At 40.8% G+C, this 23,006-nt stretch overlaps 2 protein-coding genes and 1 long non-coding RNA gene across 6 annotated transcripts in view; 2 read left to right on the top strand and 1 right to left on the bottom strand.

Moving 5' to 3' along the window:
• The window catches only part of WDR7 (WD repeat domain 7), a 320,651-nt gene extending 315,787 nt beyond the window's left edge, over positions 1-4,864 (bottom strand). Inside the window, exon 1 of the mRNA XM_019640631.1 lies at positions 4,671-4,864. The gene's annotated coding sequence lies outside the window, so the exon portion shown is untranslated. The remainder of the gene's footprint in view (positions 1-4,670) is intronic.
• A 44-nt stretch (positions 4,865-4,908) lies between these two features.
• LOC109381738 (uncharacterized) lies at positions 4,909-10,740 on the top strand. The gene is made up of 3 exons (XR_002123802.1): positions 4,909-5,386; positions 9,713-9,812; positions 10,378-10,740. It is a non-coding gene; the product is annotated as an uncharacterized LOC109381738 (long non-coding RNA).
• Positions 10,741-15,349: 4,609 nt separating this feature from the next.
• TXNL1 (thioredoxin like 1) overlaps positions 15,350-23,006 on the top strand; it is a 28,911-nt gene continuing 21,254 nt past the window's right edge. For 2 of the 4 annotated variants that reach the window (XM_019640635.1, XM_019640633.1), the window contains exon 1: positions 15,396-15,674. In XM_019640635.1, coding sequence (XP_019496180.1) covers positions 15,577-15,674 — 98 coding nt within the window. In that variant the 5' untranslated portion in view covers positions 15,396-15,576. Of the gene's footprint in view, positions 15,675-23,006 lie in introns of all 4 variants that reach the window. The other 2 variants (XM_019640636.1, XM_019640632.1) reach the window with 2 other exon arrangements.

The following is a 23,006-nucleotide window of genomic DNA, read 5'->3' as shown; positions in this document are numbered from 1 at the left end:
ATGGAAAATAAAAGTGGATGTCTACCTTGTGACAGATAGTCATGCGCAGCTTAACAATAGGGATGTGTTCTGAGAAGTACATCCTGTGGACCCTGAGAAAGAAGGTATTTACCACGAAGTGCTCCTGCCTGCCTGGTGGCTAGCTGAACTCCAAATTAAAAAAGAAAAAAACAGAGCCTAGAAGCCATTACTTTTGTTTTCTTTTATTTTTTAAGATTTTTTTATTGGGGAGTTGGGGGAGGAAGAGCCAAGTTGTTGTCCTTCAATCGTAGTTGTGGAGGGCGCAGGTAGCTCAGCTCCCAAATCCAGTCGCCATCCGGCTGCCTTTCGGCATCACGCGGCTGCTCAGCTCAAGGTGCCATGTTCAATCTTAGTTGCAGGTGGGCATAGCCCACCATCCCACGCAGGAGTCGAATCGGAAACTGTGTTGCTAAGAGTGCATGCTCCAATCACTGAACCATCCGGCCCGTTAGCAGCTCAGGGTAGCTCAGCTCAAGGTACTGTGTTCAATCTTAGTTGCGGGTGGGTGTAGCCCACCATCCCATGCGGGAGTTGAACCGGCAACCTTGTTAGGACCATGTGCTCTCACCACCTGAGCCATCCTGCCACCTGTTGGCAGCTCAGCGGCAGCTCAGCTCGGGCGCAGCTTACTGGCCCATGTGGAAATCGAACCGGCGACCCTGTTGCTCAGAGCTCACGCTCTTAATCAACTGAGCCACTCAGCCGGCCCCTAAAAGCCATTTCTAAACAGAGTCCTCTCACACAAGCCTTGCTTCAGGGAGAGAAGCCTGCACTGAACTGCCTGCTCGAACTGTGTTCCAGCCTTCTGAGCCAACCTTTATAAAAAAATTCCTGGAATTGCATTTCGACCAATAGGACTGACTTTCCCCATCCAATCAGAGCTGTGCAGCTATATCCTCATTGGCATCTTCACAGACCAGTCAGAACAGCTCCATCCTGACCAATCAGGCCAGTGCTTTTTGGACCAATCAAACTGCAAGGATGTGCATGAGGACAGACCAATCAGGAACCAGGCATAGGGACCTCTCTCTATATAAGTCAGCTCCCCTCTGGCTCAGAGAACGCACTTTCCCTTTCCAGCAAAGGCTAAAGACTGGGTTTCCACCACTTGAGCTGAAACACCAAAAAAGTCGTGCCAGAGTGGAGCAGGGCCACCTTGCCCCAGGGCTGCCTCACAGCCATACAGTTCCACAGCTATGCAGCTTCATAACTGAGCTATGACACTGCTGAGCTGTTCCCCAGCCATGCTGTTCTAAACTGTGCTGTATCACAATTGATCTGTTTGCACTGAATAAAGTTTCCTTGTCCACCACACCCCAAATTAGGGATTCCTGCTGGTATTGAATTGGCACCAAAGACGATGTGTTGACAGTCCTTAGGTGATTTCATCATGTGTAAACATCATAGAGTGCATTTACACAAACCTATAGCCTACTGTACACCTAGGCTATATGGTATATTGCTCTGTAGGGGAGGAAAAATAATTTCACTCCACCCTTCTGGGTTCTTGGCTGAGACATCTCTGTAATAAAGACAGGTTAGCAGGAGAAACACAAGCAAAAGTTTAATACCATGCATACCTCCTGTAGACATGGAAGAGACCCATGAAAACTGAGCAACCCGCCAAAGTGGCAGAAGCCACCATCTGAAATACCACCTTTAGCAGAAGAGAAAAGATGGTGAGAGTGGGGAGTCAGTTATGGGAGGTCATCAGAAAAACAACAGTAAATAAGGGTAAGGTTGTTACGCAGGTTCTTAATGTTGTTATTAAAGTTATTAAGGTTATTAATAACATTGTCTTCTGCACTAATAAGAGTTTCTAGAGATAAGGTCATGCCCCTCTTTCAGCAACAGACAAACCCTTACAAATGTAAACATCTTTTACAAAAGGGAACTTCTACTTGGTTTTCAGAACTCCTGTGTCTATTATTTCTTAAAATTACCAGCGTAAAATAATCCATGCCAAAGAGACATGTTTTGGGGTGACAAATTCTGTTCCTGCTGAATCGGAAACTTCTTTCTGAGCTAAAAACTGTGTAGCTCCTAGGCTACAAACCTACACAACATGTTACTGTACTGAATACTGTAGGCAATTATAGCACAATAGTAAGTATTTATGTAATGCCTTGCGCTATGACATTATGATGGCTCTGACATCATTAGGCAACAGGAATTTTTTTAGCTGCATAACCTTATGGGACCACCACTGTATACATGGTCCATTGACCAAACTATCATTTCACAGAGCATGACTGTAAAAAGCCAGATGTATCGAAGACCTAAAATCTAAATAAAGATTATGAAGTTAGTACATACAATAGGAGAGTAATTTTGTGACACACAGTTGGAGAAAGACTTCTTAAACAAAACCCCCAAAACACAAACCATAATGCAAAAAAACTTTTTAATTTGATGATATCACAATTGAAGATTTCTGTTCAATGAAGGTCATCATGCAAAAAGTTATAGATGAATGACAGAATAGGAACAGATATAGTTATAATATCTAAAGGACTAGTATCTGGGAAATAGAAGGAATTTCTGTAGATCAGCAAGAAAAAGGACTGAAACCTTGAACTAAAAATGGGGAAAGAAATAAGCTGGCAGTTTTACAAAAGGGAAAACTCAAAAAGATAAGATGCACATGAAGAAACGCTCGATCTCATTAGGCCTAGTGAAATGTAATTGAAAATGAGTTTTTCCTTTGCTATCTATTGTCTGGTGGGGATATAAGGACATAGAAACTCTCATGAACTGCCGGCGGGGGTACAGACCATTACAGCTTCTTCTGGGACACAGTCAGGCAGTCCTTCAATAAAATATATATGTGAATGCCCTATGATCCAGAAATCACATTCCTGGATATAAATCTCAAAGAAAGCATCACAGACATCTAAAAGGTATGTTTATCATAGTACAGTCTATAATGATAGGAAAATGAGGTAATATGGGTATCCATAAATAGACTAGACATAAAATGTAGTAGATAAAACATTCTGAAATACTGTGCAGCAGTTAAAAGCATTAGACAGAGACACAAATAGATCTTTAAAACATAGTAGGGAGAGCAAAAAAATTTTGAGATATATAGCATGATAGCTCTATAAATTAAAAATGTGGGCACCCAAAACAACATACATTTCTAACACATACAAAGAGAAGGATACACATCACACATGTTAGAATGGGTGTTTATGGGCTGATGGGTAAGGGAACAGAGTGGGAATTGGATGAATGAAAAAATAACCAAAACTTGAACAGCCCAATGATGATCATTGAATTGAGAAAGGTTAACTCAAACCTCTGCACATGGGGTCCAAAACAGCCCTTAAGGACTCACACCTAACACAGAGCACATCACTAAAGCTAAATGTCATCCGACCCTTCTCATGACAAAGGCACAAAACCAGCTCACCACTTTTAAAGTTTTCAGTGCTAAGCCTCTTACATAAACCATCCCATTTCCTTTGTTTCAAAACAGAACTTATATCCAAGATAAAAATAAAAGGAAATTGTAAGACACAAGTCTCATTATGTCAAAATTTAAGCTCCCACGGTAATACTCAAATAAGACAAAGCCCAGTCTCTTTCATTACTCTAATTACCAAGATCTTTTAAAATTTGGCTACAGGTGGCAACAAGAAATAATAAAGTTATACTCTAGTTTTGCTATTAAGTAGGGTTCTGAAGCATTTTAAAAATAAAAATAGACATTTAAACAAATGACTTTCTCTACCATAATCTCTAATTGAAATTCACAAGGCATTTACTATCTATTTATATTGTTTCACTTTTTCCCAGTTTGAAATACCTATGACCTGTGATTTTGGATGAAATCAAGGCAGTTTTTGATTCTTCATACTAATAAAGGCAATTTCAACACATTATTTTCACTTTTTCACTGCCCTCCATGCCATCCTGTCACAAGCCGCTTCCATAAAGCAAGAAAATGTCTGTGTGTGTGTAACAATATTTCAAAAACGCAGTCAATTTCTCATACAACAGGTGATTTTTTCCATGTGGTCCATAAAGTCCTATGCAATAAACGTCTGAAAGAATTATAGCTGGTCTTTCTTAGCTCGTGGCAAATGTGGACTGTGAAAGCAAGCTGCAGCGCTCACGGAGTCCTAACATCCAGGGCATCAACAATACCAATGCAGCCTACGAGGCAACTGTGGCTGCCGTTGCTTCAAACCGTACCAATCAGCAAATTCCGCCTAGCACCTGAGAAACTGACACAGCAAGTGAATCAAAACATCAAACGCAATTTCTGAATCAAAGATAGGATCGCGTGGACTCCAAACATGTGGCTTCAGGACGCTGGGTTCCATTAATAAGTGAGCTGGAGTAGCAGATATCCTCTTAGATCAAGTCCTAGAGCAAGGGGATGAGAACGGGCAGGTGGCATTCAAAGGTGAAGTTGGAACAGGCGTCTCAGTACCTCAGGCAAGGGCAAACTAAAGAGGAGCACCAACAGGGAAGGAGAGGCCATGTGTACCCCCAAAGCAAGCACAACATTACCAGAAAACAGTCAATAAGCACCCCACCCATCATCACTAACCACCTCACCCCGTTTACATAGCCACTGAGATCAGGGCGGTCCCATCTCAAGACCAAAGACCTTGTCACCAAAAGCAAATGTCACTTACCAGGCCAGGGAGCCCCAAAGACCCCTGGCAGGACCCGGGATCCTGGCAAAGGCGCCTAGCTGTGGGCCTGAGCCTGCAGGCGCGGCGCAGAACGGAGCTCCCAGCAGCTGAGCTCTGACAGCTGACGCCACCACGGGAGGGAGGGGCTGTGACCCTTGACCCCAGCTCCCCCTGACCTCCAAGTTGTGAGCACATCTGGCGCTGGAGATCCCCCTGGGGCAGCTCTAAAGCCTCCTACCTGTCACGGCTTCATCTCATGTCGTGATGTTGTCTGTCGGACCACTCGTGGACGCCCCCGCAACGGAGCACAAGGCACGAGCGTCTCGAAGAAGGAATGTGGGGTGGAAAAATCCGGGTGGGAAGGTCTCTGGGACCACAGCCCCAGCCCAGCCGCCGTCTCCCCACGGAGGCTGCAGAGTGCCGCTACCGCCACCACCGCCGCGGCTGCAGTAGATCAGCTGACACCAGCCTCAACTGCCGTGACTTTCGCTGCAACTGTCGCAAAAAATGAGGGGGAGGGAAATGCTCGCTGTTTCCATTCACGCCTTGGTCTAGGCTGACACCATGGAGACGGAGCCGCGGTGAAAGGGGTCAAACTGTGGGCAAGAAGCGCACGGCTGCCATTTTGGTTATGGGAAGGCTGGTCTAAGCTCTCTTCTCGCCTCGAATGCTCATGCTGGGAGGACCAAGATGGAGGGAAGCATGAAATGGCAAGTGTAGGTGTTTGTTCCTTGTGACAGGGATGTTGCAAGGTGACTCTTCTGCCTCCGCGACTCTGTCCAAGAGCCTGAAAAGTGTCCTCTCTGGAATTTGGTTACTGTTTCTCTTTGACCCCCAAATTTAGCTGTCGCCTAGCCCACAGAGGGCCAGACAGAGGAAGAACAGAACTCTGCTGCTGGCCTAGAGGAAGTCTGACCTTGTGCAACATTCCTGCAGAGGAGGAATGAATGAATGCGCACTCTGTGTGTGGGCGGCCAGAGCGGTGGAGCATGAGCTCTGATTCAGAGAGGCGTGTATTCGCACCCTGGTTTCTGCACTGCACACTGTTGGTGTCATCTGGGACAGGTTGCTTCTCTTCATTCCCCACAATTTCCCCATACACAAGATAGGCATAATAACCTCATGGATGTCTCGGAGATTAAACGAGCTCAACAAATGTTAAGTACTTATAATGCCTGCCTCCTATCTTCCTCCCAAATATTTGTTAAATGAATGAATGGATGGTAGCCAAGGCAAACTGGTACCATTCTGGTGGCCAACGGTCAGTTCTGGTAAAGAGATAGAAAGGATGTTTCATTCCATGGCTTTGTTTTCCCTTTATAATCTCACTAATGGATTTAGAGGACAAGATAAGACTTCTATTGTAGACCTCAAAACTTACTGTGTGTTCGAATCACCTGGGGAGCTTGTCAAAATGGAGTTTCCGATTCAGTAATTCTGGAGTGGGGTCTGAGATTCTTCATTTCTAACAAGCTTCCTGTAATGCCTATTACTACTGGTCCTTGGACCAAACCTTGAGGTAGCGAAATACTATTGGACAGGCCTGAATCAGAGGATTAGGGGGTTAGAATAGGGCAGAAACAACTACTTCAGACAGGATAATGTTCTTGCTAATTTGCCAAAAGAGAAGTGTTGGTTTGGGCAAAGGGCTTCAATTTATTATTCAACAATGTATTATTGAAAGGCAACAATTTCTTATTTCTGCAAATGGCAAACTTTTCAATCCCCTTCTCCCCAGTTTAGAAGTCCTTCTCCCAGCAAGACATTACACACCCATCAGAGTCCTGGGTGGCATACCCCCTTTTCTTTCATTAGGCCATTTAGCATCCTTTAGGCCTTCAGGTGTGGCTTCTTATTTGCTGTTTCTGTTCATTTGTAGAGACCAACTCTACTTGCCACCATAATGAGAAAAACTAAATAATCATGTTGACCGCTGAAGTCAATAGAACACTCGAAAGTCAATAATTCTGAAAATGTCTTATACTACAAATTGAAATTCTATGATTTTGTCTTGCTTTAACTTCCTTGTAATCACATGAGTTGGGGGAGAGGAGCAGGGAAATTATGTTAAATTGAAGAAAGTAATTCGTCGTCTGCTGGGTTCAATATATCTACTACATCTGCTATGATGATGAGCACATTTAAAATATTAAGTTCATATCCCCTTTACAATTTATAAAAACTTTTTTGGAAATGTAGGAACACTGAGTGGTTACCACAGAATAATCTTAGTTTACATTAAAGCTTTTTTATTTGTAAATGAAATCTGTAAGATATCTTTCCTAGATAAAGTTGACTCTTGTATTCAGCAGATACTAACTGAACACTTACTAGGCTTCAGATATCTTCCTAGGGATACAAAGGTTAACAGGAATATTAATGAGAAGCTTTCAGACTATTAACACTCTGGGCCCTCTTTACCAAAGTTTACAAAATTTATTGCCAGAGTCTATGTGTGTGTGTAATCTCCTGAGCCACAGGACTAAAATAAATATTCAAATATTCGTGAATAAAATGCTTCTGGTTCAGAAAAATTCATACATTTTTATACACACATATATCTGTTTTACATGTATAACCTTCCTGAAAGTTAAGAGGAGGATGATCCTGAGTATATTTATTTGAATTATTTATTTATTCCTCTTACCTGGAAGAATGATACAAAAATCTTAGAAGATTTAAATAGTCAATAAATTCAGTTCAACGTGTATTTATTGAACCTTAACTGAGAGCGAAGCTGAGAAAGTAAGAATTTGGTATGTTTAGCTTCTATAGAGGAAGTCAGACTCTGTTTCCCACTAAGACTCACAAAATAGGGAATTCCCCAAACATTGGAAAGTGTGTTAGATGCTGGGCAGCTAGAAAGAATGACAAATGTCTACAAGGATGTATGGCTATAATAAAGTGCAGGATAAGAAATATACAACAGAAGAAGTAATGGAGAAAAGAGATGAATTACTTCCAGGTTGGGGTAAGGAGGAAAAATCACATTTGATTTTAGAAAAATAGGTGTGATTTGAAATAGGAAGACTTGGGAAAGGAAAATAACTTTGTTGCTAGTGTTGAAATATAAAACATGGGTATATAATAAACAGAACATTAAATTGGGGGATGGGACGTTTAGGGGACATGAAGTAGACGTAATGGGTAACTATTGAATTAGGACTTAGCTATTTCTGCTGCATGAGGGAAGGACTCCTTCAACAGGCAATCTTCGTCCTGGAGCTCACTTTTAGGTTGATACAGTCTTTATCAGATTGGGCCTAGACCTGGCAATAAAAAGTAACATGGGAAAAATTGAATAAGATGAGATAACAAGAGGTCTTGAATGTCCTTATAAGCTTTTTGAACTTTATTCCAAAGGCAGTGAAAACCCACTTAGGTCTTTTGAGCAATACATAGAGTGGCGCTTTTCCTACCAGCATTGTACTTGTTTTTATTGCTGCATAACAAATTACCACAAATTTAGTGTCTTAAAACAACATGTATTTTTTGCCTCCCAGTTTCCAGAGGACTGGACTTCAGGCACAGCTTAACTGGGTCCTCTGCTCATGCCCACATGGGCTACCGCTGAGGCGTCAGCCAGACTGCATTCTCATCTGGAGGCTTGACTAGGGAAGAGTCTGACTGCAAACTCATTAAGCTCCTTCATTGCCTGGGGCTGTATGACTATGTGTGGGCTTGGACCTCAGGTCCTACAGGCCACCCACAGTGCCTGGCCACCTGGGACTTACCAAAGGTCCTCTCACAACATGGCAGCTTATTTCTTCAAAGCCAGAAAAGAGAATACCGAGCACAAGAAAGATGGAATCAAAAAACAAAAAAAGAAAGATGGAATCATATAGCTATAGATATTGGTGATATAGATACATACAGATAGAGATAGATAGTAAACTCTTCAAGGGAGTGACAGCTCATCACCTTTGCCACAGTCTGTTAGTTAGAAGCAAAGCACAGGATTCCCCTACACTCAAGGAGGGAGGATTATACAGAGTGTGACTCACTGGGTGGTCACCGTAGGGTGTGTCAGCCACAAATATTAATCTGGCAGAAACGCATCATATAAATTTTGGTGGGAAAGACAGAGAGACAAGGGGACAAGATGTCATTGTTGTTTCAACCAGAAATGTATGGTTGTCACCAGAACAGAATCATATATGGAACACATGGGGTAAGGGTCAAGAATTTCAATATGTTGTTGCCTTTTACGCCATGGGCATTAAAGAAATTTAAGTATCACGCCATCTTTAGAATTTCGTAGCAATTACCCTCCCACACCCCAACACTTCCTAGACTTCCTAAATTCCAACTTAGTTCTCCAAAAGGCAAGGAAGAGTTGTTCCTCCATTCTACAAATTTTATAAAAGGATTATCACGCTGCCCAGGGGTCTAACAATGAGCTCATTATTGCCATAATTTTCAGGTTGTTTCACGTGTGCTGTTATTTTTTTTCCTCACGTAACTGGTAAACCTGTGTTTGGTGCCCCCCGCACAGTGCCTAGCACTTTGCTGATTCTGTCCTTTCCTTAGTGGACTCATTCCCCTAAAAGTCACGTCATGGTGGATTAGGGGCTTCACGTTAGCACTGAGGGTTCTCACACTTGATCCTGTTGCAGAAGAATAGTTTAGTAAGTGTTCTTTGTATGGTTTTGTGTGATTAAAACTATGTAAGCGCTTCCCTGAGTACTTTCTCATGTGACATGAACATCACCTGTCAGACTTCTCTCTTTTCCCCCTCTCATGACTTCCACTGAATCAAACCATTTCTTTCTAAGTAACAGGGTGTCTTTTTCTAGAAATATCTCTATTTGCTCCATATTCATGATTTCTAGGAAGGAGTAAAGGTGATAAGATTTGGGGGGTGCTCAAGCTCCTCACAAATGAGGGTTTGGGGGGGTCCCACACCAAGCTACCCAGATCAGCAAAGGGAAATTAGGATAGTAAAGGAGGAAGTGATGAATGCTACTTGTGGCCCTGGCACCAGCTGCAGCAACAGGGGCTGTGGTTTCTCCCACTAACCTCCCCCTTTTGTTTCTTATCAGGATGAGAGGACCACCAGAGCCCTGGAAGAGTTGCTCCCCCAACCTGTGTGAAAGAGGAGGACCCATGTGCTACAAACAGTGGACTGTGGAGTGCACAAAGGTACACTATCCAGATTCCCCTTCCCGAAAAAACCATTTCCCAGCTCCACGGAGAGTGGTTGGCTCCCTGCTCCTGCTTCAGGGTCACCTCAGATTTCCAGCTGAGGTTCCCTATTCCTGGCATAGCTGCGGGTGAATGCCTGAGCAAGGCGAAGTTAGTTAAGAGCACGCTCTTCCTGGGGAGCCCCCAGTCAATGACTACCCAGAAGGCGTACCTACCCTTCTTCTCACTGTACCTGCTCTCCCTCTTCCTCCTCTTCTTCCTCACCTTCTCCTCTTTTTTCTCTCCTTCTCTTTCCTCTATTCTGTCCACTTGAATTTTTTCAAATAAAAAATACAAAAAAAAAGATTAAGCCAAGTTTTAATAAAAGAGAGACAAAAAAAGACATATCAATGCCATGTATATACCTTATTTTGATATTGATTCCAAGAAGTTATGAAACAAATTAGAAGAAAATGGTGAATTTTAACATTGAGTGGATATTTGCTATTAAAGAACATTGTTAAAATTTTAGGTGTAACTATGGTATTTTGGTTAGATTTTTAAAGAAAGCCTTCTCTTTTAGATGTGAAGACTGGAATATTTACAGATGAAACTGTACAATGCCCGGCATTTGCTCCGCTATCATCCTGGATGAGGGGGGCAGTGGCTATGAGTCCTTTGCTTCCCTTTTCATGAAATAGTGCTGTACTTTCTTTCACATGTCTTACATGTAACTCTCCGAGGTGGAAAGCGTCATTTATTCAACATCTTGCGTTGGGTTGGGTACTATGCTGAGCTGGGCACACAGGTAATGCAGAGAGCTGGTTCTGTGGTCAAGTAGCTCACAGTCTGGTGGGAGACACATCCATGTACCGCGAGAGCGACACAGCGGGAGAAGTGACGCGCAGTGGTGCTTCCTACCACTCGCCCTGGGTCTGACTCTCCTCCTTTCTTTCTGATTCTAATATCCTGAATTTTGGTGGGAAACACTGTTTTCAACATTGTGTAAATAACCACTTCCTTGTTGAATCTACTAACATGGTTTTTATTTTACTAAATTTCTTTAGTGCCTGGCCCTCAGATTTAGTATGCAGATATTGCTACTCAAGAATGGACTGACAGATCAGGGGGTTTGTGTTTGGGGTGTGTGTGTGTGTGTGTGTTTGCTGGAGGGCATGCCTGAGAGAGGGCTTTGAATACAGTGAAAGCCTCTATTAAGAGTCTTATTATTTCTTCCCTATTTTACATTCTAGCCAGACAATATTTACTACACTAGTAAAAGAGAACTCTTTTTACAAGTGATTAAGCGAAAACTTAGTTACATATAGTTATGTGTAGTTTTTCAGTTCCAAAGAGTTAATTCCAACCCCCAACATACTTTTAAAAAAAATTAAAATACGGATTTTTATTTCAGAGGCTGCGGTGATAGATATATTTGTCTAAATATCTGGCCTTCTTAATAGAAGCTTTACGCAGTTTAATGATTTCTGAACATCAGTTATACATTTCAGAAGAATAAACTATTTACAGTTCTGAGAAACACCTAAAACTGACTTTTAGAATTGTTAGCACATTTCTTCAGTATGTTCCAGTAGAAAAAGATTTGTGTCAATGATAGATGAATCTATATCTTCCTAGGAAACTCTTACTCCAAGACACTGCCCAGTGACAAAAACAAAAGAATATAGCGTTAGTAGAACAAATGGTCTATCTGGCATTATTTTAAGAAGCACTTGATATCTAGGGGGAAATAAAATCACACCCTTTGACTGAAAAGATATTGCGCCACCTTGGGACAACTATGGGAAATGGTATTCAATTTTCAAATTTAGTGGCATCCAGCTAAAAAGGGTTTGGAAATTATGAAGCAGGATTTCTTGTCTATTTAATATTTATATTACATAAATTACATATTTTCCCTCAAAACTTTAAGGCAAAGCTAAAACAAATTACCCAGTTGATAAGCAGAGTTAATTGGTATGATATAAAATATTCCAAGTTCTCCACTTTTTCAGATATAAGGTAAAAATAAGCTAATAAGCAGTAGTTATTTGTATGCACACACACACACACACACACACACACACACACTCTAGAGCATCAGTTCTCAACCTGTGGGTCGCGACCCCTTTGGGGGTCGAACGACCCTTTCACAGGGGTCGCTTAAGACCATCGGAAAACACATATTTTCGATGGTCTTAGGAACCGAGACACCGCTCCTCTATCCGTCTCCATGCTTCAAGACAAAATTTCATTTATTTGTAATTAGAAATAAATATTTCACAATATATACATATTGTTTTTGTGATTAATCACTATGATTTAATTATGTTCAATTTGTAACAATGAAAATACATCCTGCATATCAGATATTTACATTACGATTCATAACAGTAGCAAAATTACAGTTATAGAGTAGCAACAAAAATAATTTTATGGTTGGGGGTCACCACAACATGAGGAACTGTATTAAAGGGTCGCGGCATGAGGAAAGTTGAGACCCATGGCTCTAGAGGGTGCAGCCAAACAACACATAAGTCTAGGCTGGATCAGCAGTAGCTGGAGAGTTTCTAGTTTCTGCCTTGAGAGAAGGGGATTACAGGTACAGACAAAATACCTTGAATAAACATGAAGTCAGAGGGTTTTCCTCTGCACTAAAAATAGGTTCCCTTCTAGGGAAGAGAAAGAAAAAGAAAGTACCTGAGATCTTCATTCCTTGAAATGGAGGGAGGAAGTAAAAACCCAGGAAGAAATGGCGCACTAGTGCATCTAGGCAGATGGGTCTGTAGGCAGCCTCAAACTAAGGATCCCACACCTTGAAGCAGTCACATGAAGCACAGAGGGCTAGATTTGGAGAAGGTCTGAAGGCAGAGATCCTAGATACCTGCACTCCAAAGTCCCATTCCCACCCCAATTCCAGAAATATGATACAGTTTTTGAGGCAGGCACAGAGAAAATAAGGTTAAGTTTTTGTTTTAGTTGGATATAGCGGGAGGGTGGGCATTCAGAGTCAAAATGGAATTGAGTTATACAATACAAAGAATCGGCTGAGAGAATCAGTAACTGGGTCTCACTCTCTTTTACCCTTCCATCTCCAATGAGAAGCTCCAACAAGGGATCCTGGTGATCTAGTCCTTAGGTCAGTTTCCTGGAGCTAAGAGCAGGGTGAAGAAAGATGGATAGTGAGTGTGGAGGGACACATGGAAAATAAACAACACACTGCGCCTATCAGATCCAACTTTCCCAGTGCCTCTTTTTGTCTGGTCTCTCAGGAATGTATGGAATTCTAAGGTCTTGCTTTCATAAGTTCCCCCTCCCCCTTGATATGAACTAAAGCTGCTTTAGTTGAGACTCTTTCTGTTTGCCTTTTAAGCAAAACTGGGAGGACCATTGGGAATAATGATAAGCCATTGTTATGTACTGAATTGTGTGCCTCCAAAACTCATAGGTTGAAGCCCTAACTCCCAATGGGACTATATTTGATAATCCAATAGGACTGGTGTCCTTATAGATGGAAGAGACACCACGACTGTGTATGCGTGTGTGTACGTGACAAAGTCCACGTGAAAACGTAGTGAGAAAGTGGCTGTCTACAAACCAAGGAGAGAAGCCTGGGGAGAAACCAGCCCTGGTAGGCACCTTGAACTTGAAATTCCAGCCTCCAGAACTGTAAGAATTAAATTTCTGTTGTTTAACCACCCAGTCTGTGGTATTTTGTTATGGCGGCCGTAGCTGAGTAATACGGCATTGCTTCTTGTTTTCTAGTTCTTTAATACATTATCTACTACTATTTTTATCTCTCAAAATCCTAGAAAGTAGGTGTGATTAAACAAGTTCTCACAGACAACAAAGCTGAGGTTCAAAAGGTTAGTGGCATGCCCATGGCCACAAAATAATAAGTAGCAGAGATTTACTATTGGAACTTCTGTTTGTTTGGCTTTAAAGCCATTACTCTGTACTGCAATCACATGAGAAAGGAACATAATTACTGTGGCTCTGCTCTGGCTGGGTTCAGTTAGGAATAATTATATTATGTTTCAGCAACACTCTTAGCCTTTTCTTTTCACATTTCTTGGGCTTGAATTATCACCCAAACTAATGACTCTCACATCTGTAACTGTAACCTACTCCTTTTTCTTTAGTTTCAGACTTATCCTTCCTACTATCTACTGTACACCTCATTTGGATGTCCTACAGGCATCTTAACTCAGTAGCAAAAAGAGGCACAAGATTGGAATATTTGTGTTAGTCTAGACTCCTTCCTCTGTCATCTCTCTATATTGGTCCAGTTGGTCACTAAACCCTTTGGTTTTTAGTCTTCTAATTGTTTCTCATATACGTATATCATGTCCTCTTCATTTCCACTGCAGCTGTGCCCTTAACTCAGTTCCTGGATTACCATGGTAATCTCCTAAACTGGTCTCACTGCCTTCCATCCTCCTCACTGCTACCTCAGGGCTTTTTCTAAAGACACTTGTAAATAAAAAATTGCCCAGCAGTGATTACTCCATTGCCTTTATGTTAAAATACACATTTCTTGACCTGACCTCGACCTTCCTCTTCAATTTCATCTCCCCAGTTAAATCCAAAAGCAAATTATTTGACTTGTCACCTAGCCTAACATTTAAAAGAGCACACTGGTGTTAGACTGCCTTAATTTGAATGCAAGCTTGACTTACTAGGTGTTGTGAACTTGGGAAAATTAGTCCAAACATGAAATAATAATAGAACCTACTTCAGAGTTGTAATGATTAAATGAGCTAATGTACGTAATGAGCTTCTATCTTGTCTGACACATAATTTGTTAAATATTAGCTATTATTATCACCCTCTCAACCCGTGCATTTGCAATGCTGCTCCCTCTGCCAGAAATACCTCCCATCATCTCTCACCATCTGGCTATCCCTTTGTTCTTTTTCAAGATTCACTTCTGGGGTCACATCTCCTAGCAAGTTTACCCTGCCTATTTCGTTTTCCCCCACCGTTTCCTTTGCAAACTTCTTTGTTAACTCCTTTGTTTGCATTTATCACTGTGAGTTCCTTAAAAGAGGGATACTGTTTTCATATTTTTTGACACAACTTAAAGTCAAGTGCATAATATTTTCTGGATGTCTTCACAGAGAGCGCCCCACATATCATGAGATCTGTAAATAACTGTTCCTAAAGTCTATTCTGTATAGAGTGGCGACTTGTCCCGGGTATAAGACAAGAACTATCCTCAAGGTACTTAAGGGAGGGAGGCATTAAGACCTTAGGCAGTAGCCACGAACCCCGCAGCAAAAGGGGTTCCAGTGTCACTTTCCCAGCTCAAGAAACTCCTGGGTAAAAACCTCAGGTCCTAAACCGCGGAGGGATACACGCACTTTTGAGACGCACTCTGCACCTGAGCTTGTGACCGCTACTCGTTTGCGCCTGCGCCTTTCAAGCCGGCGTAGGGCTCAGTTGAGGACGGGGCCATGGTTCGCGTTACAGGATTGGGCGGTAGGAGCCAAAACGGGCGGCGCGGAAATGACGCAAAACTGCGCAAGCGCAGGGGACCTTGCCGCGCGGTGGCTGCTGGGGGCCGCACGCCTTACCTTCTTTCGCCGCTCCTCCGGTCCCCGCCCCCTCCGTCTCTCCGCTCCCTGGCGTGACTCGGCACTGAGAGCCGGAGAAGACTCCGCGATCGCCAACCCCTGTGTCCAGGCCTCGGCGTTCCTGAGGCGTCCCCTTTCCTCTCCCAGCCGTCTCCTTCCGTTTCGAAGCCAGTGGCGTCGCGGCCGCCTTTCCGGGCTCTCTGAGAATGGTGGGAGTGAAGCCGGTGGGGAGCGACCCGGATTTCCAGCCGGAGCTGAGCGGCGCGGGCTCCAGACTCGCCGTGGTCAAGTTCACCATGCGAGGGTGAGACCGGGCCCGACCCCTGTGGGCCCTTTCTGTCCGCCGGTGCTTTCCTTTCGCTCTTTCCCGGTCCCGACTCTAGTGCGATCTCCTCCCCTCCGGAATGGCAGGTGCTGGCCGCAGCCGCAGGCCGCTGCCCAGATAGGCCTCAGCACTTGGGTCTGAGCCCCCATTTGTGCACAGGGGAGCCCCTGGCGGGCACGGAGGCCTGGCCGGCCGCGTTCCGCAGCCCAGGAGAAGCCGGCCTGCCCGTTTTGAATCCTCAGAGGAGCCCTTGGGGTGGCCCGCCTTTTTTCCTCTTAGTCGTGGGAGTCTCCGATAGGCGCACCTGCTTGCGTCTGTCCCCCTCTTTCCAGGGAGCCAGCTGTCACTTGCATCTTAGAAACCCTGAAATATAAATTTACGGAACACTTTGATACTCTTCACCTGCATGTCTGTAAAGCCTTTGGAAAATTCAAACGGGGCTATCCAACTAATCCGCGTAGTGCTAATGCATTTTAAATTAAGTTCATTTGGGGTTAGCATACTTTTTAATTCTTTTAACGTTTTTGTTACTGCTTTGGTTTGTAACTTTGTAACTCAGGCTCCCCTATGTATAAGATTGCATGTGATCGCACAAATTGTAGGTATGCATAATACTGGTAGACAGGTGTGTCCAGACGTCTGGGTTTGACCAAATAGACTCAATTTTTTTTACCTGATGATTTAAGAGGACGGGGATCTTGAAAAGATTTCCACTGGCTTTTTGGTAAATCTCAACACGATTTAATTGTCGCAGAGCTGGTGGATCTTTGATATTGGGTGTCAGTGTTCCTGTGTGAGGAGCGTGTTGGAACTAGGCATTCAGAACCAAGGTTTCAGCGAGTCTGTGTATTTACTGATTAGAGATCTCCGCTTGATTTACCTTGACCCCCTGGCAGTATTTGCACTTACAGTCACTTGGAGAAATACACTGCAGGTATAGGTGTTTATGTAGCACAATGTAATTATTGTCCAACTAACTATAAACATAAGGCAGTATTTCAAACCCCAGAACAAAAGTGATTCATATCTGTCGAACATGATTCAATAAATGTTGAGTAAGTAAGTGGTGGCATTAGGATTAGATAGTTGTAGGGGATGGAGGGTTGCAAATAGAGATGAAAACAAGTTAGGACTTAGTTTTGGACTAGTTTCTCATATGCAGAATTGAAAAGGGACAGTATATTAAATTTTATATGGAGGAATGAGTATCCATTTGACATGTGGATTTTGACATTTACTAAATTGAAGAGGAAAAAGATTTCATATATAAAGACATGTCTTAAAGGAATGTCGAAATTCTGTAAGTGTGCTTTCCCAGATGTAGTAATTTTATAATGTCTATGTTCTTAATATGGGGGAATACTTACACATTTGTTAAGTACCTAGGCTGAAGTTCGAAAGGAGAAAATTTTTTTTTTTTTTTTTTTTAGAGGGGAGTGTCACTGGCCCTCATATGTGGGATCCGAACCGGGGCCCTCTCACATCCCAAGCTAGTTCTTAACCATCGCACCACTCGGCTGGCCCGAGAAGAGATGATTTTAACAACAAATCTCAGTTTTAGTTCACTTTTCTGATTCTAGTTGGAGCATTTATACTTTTGTCCTTTAGTGACACACTCCCCCCCCCTTTACTATAGCAGAGGTAGAGATGAAAGTAATAAATTAGTAACAGAAGTGAGAAAAGTGGGGAAATATTGCTACTAAGGAAACACTTCCATTAACAATATATATTATTTAACCCTAAACATAACTGCAGACATTGATTTCTATGTAAAAACTGAGCAAATAAATAAATGGTTGAATTTAGAGAATGTAAATTCGAAAGTATGTTTAGGTGACATTTATAAATCTGGCAAGATTGTATTTTCCTTTAAAGTACTTTTAACATTTTGGCCATTAATGTATTCCTACACAAACTCTATGCCAGTGTGACTCCAGATTTACATATAGGAGCATCAGTATTAGACCCTCAAACAACTATATCCAGTAAAATCATATAAGAAACCTTGTAGATCCAAGTTAATGTCCCATTTTAGGCCAAGGACATAGTTTTCTCCAGCATGTATTTCTTCTTTCCTTTCCAATTCTACTTTAAGCTTCATTCCTTATTTTCCACATCCATGCTTTATCTATCCTGTCTGTTAATTTTACTAAAACACTATACAGACTGTCACTCTTTAAGAATCTTCAATGGCTCTCCAATATTTTTTTCAGTTTTTTTAATAGGTAGTAGAACATATGTAACATAAAATTTACCATTTTAACAATTTTTAAGTACATTCACAACGTTGTACCACCATTACCACTTGCTGTTTCCTAGAATGTTTTCATTGTCTCAGACAGGAGCTCTGTACCCATTAAACAATAACTCCTAGTCTCTCCCTGCCCCCAAAGTCCCTGGTAACCTCTCTGCTACTTTCTGTCTATGAATTTGCCTATTTTTTCTACCTCATATGAGTGGAATTATAATATTTGTCCTTTTATTTCTGGCTTATGTCACGTAGCACAGTTGGTGTGCAAGGATCTGTTTGAGTGCCTGCTTTCAGTTCTTTTGGGTATTTACGTAGGAGTGGAATTGCTGGATTATATATGATAATTCTACGTTTAACTTTTTGAGAAACCACCGAACTTTCCACAGTGGTTGAACCTTTTTGCATTCTCACCAGCAAGGAATGAGTAGTCCAATTTCTCTGTGTACTACCAACACTGTTACATTTTAATAATCACCCTAAATGGATATGAAGAGGCATCTGGTGGTTTTGGTTTTGCATTTCCTTAATGACTGATGATTCTGAGCACCTTTTCAGGTGCTTATTGATCATTTGTTTATCTTCTGTGGAAAAATGTCTATTCAAGTCCTTTGCCCATTTCGAATTGGATTGTTTTATTTTTTGTTGTTGAGTTGCAGGAGTTCTTTATATATTTTGGGTATTAATCCCTTGTCAGATATATGATTTGCAAATATTTTCTCCCACTGGTTGCCTTTTCACTGTCTTGATAATGCCCTTAGGTGCACAAAAGTTTTTATATTTTGATGAGGTCCAATTTATGTATTTTTATTCTGTTGCTTGTGATTTTGGTGTCACATCCCAGAAATCATTGTCAAATCAGTGGCATCTAGATTTTCCTCTTATGTTTCCATCAAAGAATTTTATAGTTTTAGCTTTTAAATTTCGGTCTTTGACTCATTTTGAGTTAATTTATTTACATGGTGCAAAATAAGGGTACAACTTCATTCTTTTGCATGTGTATATCCAGTTTCCCGGCACCATCTGTTGAAAAAAACTTGTCTTTTTCCCAGTGAAGGATCTTGGCATCTTTCTCCAGTATTTTGCTAAGTAATTAAAATAAAGAACATTTACATATTATTTAATCTGTGTAATCAGCTTGTTTAAGCATTTATATTGACTCATTCAATCCTCAAAATAATCTTTGAAATTATCCCCATTTTACAAATGTACAAATTGAGTCACAGGGAGGTTAATTTAAATAACTAGGCTCATAGTGAATGCACTATTTGGATTAAGTGCTATCCTTGCTCTTCTCAGCCTAAGCAGAAAGGAATGCAGGTTCATTTCTGTGTGTGTTGTAGAGCCTGACATTTTTCAGTAAATGTTGCCTTAAATTATTTAACTACAGCACTGCCTGCATAACTAATCTTATGACCAATGACAGTTCAGTTCACTCTCCAGTGTTCTTTTCCCTACCTGGAAAATAATGTGTAACCTAACTAAGTTGTTTAGAGAACGAAATTATAAATATGTCTTTAGAAAGGACATACATTCTCCTTACCCATTTACTAACTGAATGTGGTTACTATACCTGTTAACTACTCAAGGTAGAACACTGACTACTTTAGCAAATATGGAAAAATAGCAAGTTCATGAAATAGAATTTATTTATATTACAACTATAAACAAACATCTTACTTGTTAAGAAGAACCTAGCATGCTTTTAAAGAAAGCTGATTTTGGGTTGGATTGAACTTTCCAGCTGTGGTCCTGCCATTCACTGCACGTCTGATATGGACAAGTCATTTAACTTTTCTGGTCTTTCATTCTCACTTATCAATTAATTGTGTGAGCGTAGGTCAATTTTAAAGTTTTAGTTTTGTGGGTTTGGTTCTTTTATCTATTGCAGAAAGCTGGAGGGTTGTCTGTTATATTCTCTTTCTTTCAAAAAGCATTACACAGAATCCTTACATAGCCATTTTACACATTGGACTTAACAAATAAGCTTTCCATCAAAAACAGGGTCAAAACTCTGGACTAGATGGTCTGTGGTCTCTTTTACAGAAGTTCAAAGGTCCTGTGATTGTGTACTTACTAAGGGCTGCAAATCAGGATCTGTGCAAGGGAAAAAAGTATAATTCTGAAATTCAGGTGTACTTGGGGCATAATATTTTGAGAGATGGGAAAGGTCCTTGCAGAATCTTGTCCCTTCTCATTTTCTATAGAGAAATCAGTAACATGTTTATGAGTGCAGCCAATAAGGGAATTTTAAGTTTACTCTTAAATGTTAATGATAAGTAAGACAAACATTTTACTTAAAATAACCAATCAATTCACTCGAATTATAATGTGAAAGTATGCCGCTCGCTGTGCTTCTGTGTTCTATGACTTATTTTGACTTTTGACTGAAGTTCCAAACTATGAGGCTAAAAGTAAACAAAGGATCTAGATGAGGTTAAATTTTGAAAAGAAACAATTATTTGCAAGGTAGCCATTTTATACAGTCTGTTTAGCTACAAGAAGTGTTTCTTGAACACCTGTTAGCTCTACATGATTGGTAAATAAAGCAGTGATGTCAGTATAATGTGGAAGTTGTGTTGGTTCATATTCTATTTTTCTTAGGTAGTGAAGAGCAGGAATGGAAATAGAACCTTTAGCAGCGAGGAAAAAAGCCCTCAGCTGCACAGACAGGCTCCCTTTCAGGTTTATTTTAAGAAAGTTAAACATGAGCACCTAGCTCTTGTTCCCAGAGGGGTTCATTCTCAGTGTTGCATGCACTTGCTTCCTCCTGCCCCTGCCTTAGTGACAGCCTCACTGGCCTAAAGCTCCACTCCATCTGGATTGTCACAGCGCCTGGAATGTAAGCAGGCACTTCATTGTTTGGTTCTTAGGCATCCCCTGAGGTAGCCTGTAGGTCTGAGCCACCTGCCTGGCTGCCCAAGTATTTCCTGAGTACTAGTTACTGTTTTTTTTAGGGATGTTTTTACGAAATTGCGGGGATTTAAATGGTTTGCCTCAATCTTATTTTTCTCTGTAAGCTTTTTATTTTGAGTGCGTGCTTTTGCAGAAGCAGGGAGATTCTTTAGGAATGAGTATTTTGTTGTATAGTCTAAATACGTGGGCTTCATTTGTGACAACATTTAATATTTTAAAATAAAAATACCTGTTTCTAAAAAAGCAAAGGATGCGGAAGTATGGATAATTTAAAAAGTTTCCCCTAAACTTTCTTCCTTTTCTAAAACCACTTTGCAGAAGTAATGAACTGTGTATTGGGTGACCCACTTAACTGTGTGTGTGTGTGTGTGTGTGTGTGTGTGTGTCTTTTTGATGTGATCATAGAGAATGTTTTGTCATGAGACTTAGCTTTCTTTAAACAGTACAAATTATCCTTATCCCCTGGTGTGAATGTGTCATAACTTTTAAAACTACTTCTCTGTTAATTGCTTTTTAGATTGTTTCTAAATTTTTTATTATAAACATTGCATTGAACTTCCTTATACCTATTATTGTGAAATCAAGTGTTAAGATAGAATTGACTTTTAAAAGTGAGGTTGTTGAATCTTGGGTTATATTCTTTTAAAATTGATGAATAATGGCCTAAATGGCCCTTCAAAAAGAATCTACTAATTTGTACTCCCATCCATAATGTTTTAAGACATTAATAGCCAGAAGTATTTTGCTGCACTAAACATGGTTTAGTAGACTGTAAATGTGTGTTTCTTTAGAATTTAGTCTCAGGGCCTATTTGAGGATTGGTAGATCCAGAAATCTACTTTCGGAAGCATCAAGTGTAATATTTAAAACTTCATTGTTATTTTCTTAGCTTTTCAGTGAGAGACTTAAGGTGGCACAGGATGAAAATGCTGATTAAAATGTTAAGAATGGAGAGACAGTCACAGTTTGAGTTTGAACATTTCTGAGTTTGAACATTTTGTGCTTTAGAATTTTCTATTCCTTGTGTGTCTGTTAAAACCAAGATTTTTTTCTCATTTTTTGACTTTTTATTGAGACATACATAGTGTACAATAATAACTGTATAGCTTAGTAAATTTTCACAAATGGAACACACACCCATGTTATCACCTTCTGGACAAATAGAAATCTCTGGCCTCTTGAAATCTCTCATGACCCCATCCAGTCACTAACTGACAAAGGTAACTATTGTCCTGATTTATTGTATAATGCCATTGATTCATTTTGCCTGCATGTATTTGAACTATATATAAATGGAATCATGTAGTGTACTTCTTTCCTTAGTATTATTTGTAAGGTTCATCCATGTTTTGCATGAGTTTTTAAAAGTCATTTTTGTTAATAGTATTCCACTGTATGAATAACTACAATGATTGCCCTCATCCTGTTCTTGATAGAAATTTGGGTAGTTCTCATTTTTGGGCTGTTAGAAATACTGCTACGATCAATATTTTTTCAAATGCCCTAAAGCGAACATGTGGACATTTCTGTTGTTATCTATTCCTAGAAATGATCATAGGTAGGCATAAAGCTTGCTTTAGCAGAGGCCGCCAGTTTCTTTTCTTTCCCCTAACGTGGTTATACCAATTTTCACTGTTACTGACAGTTCGGTTGCTACACATTCTTGACCATACTTCATTCCTCTTCATTTTAGCTATAGTGGTGGGTGTACATTTAATTTGCATTTCTCTGGTTTTCCTAGTGAGTAATGAAGTAGGACGTCTTTTCCTATTTTTTGACTGGAGAACCTCATTTGTCAACTACAAGTTCAAGAGTTTACCCATTTTTCTTTTGAGTGTCAGTCTTGTTCTTATTGATTTGAAGGAGTTCTTTATACATTAGAGGTGTAAGTCCTTTGTTGGATATGTTTTACAGATATTTTTTTACCAGTCTGTAGGTTGTCTTTTCACCCTTTAGTGATATTGTGATGAACAAAAGTCTTAATGTTAATATTTCCAGTTTATCGAGTATATACCAATATGTCATTATATAATTTCTTTCCTTTTTTCTTCAGTTTTTTGTGTGTTTTAAGAAATCTTTGCTTGACTCTCTTCTAGCCCTCCTGCTCTCGCATGCTCGCTCGCTCTCCCTCTCTCTCTCTCTCTCTC

This window comes from Hipposideros armiger, unplaced genomic scaffold, assembly GCF_001890085.2.
Source record: "Hipposideros armiger isolate ML-2016 unplaced genomic scaffold, ASM189008v1 scaffold_52, whole genome shotgun sequence".
Lineage (NCBI taxonomy): Eukaryota > Metazoa > Chordata > Mammalia > Chiroptera > Hipposideridae > Hipposideros > Hipposideros armiger.
This window is presented reverse-complemented; position numbering and strand designations above follow the sequence as displayed.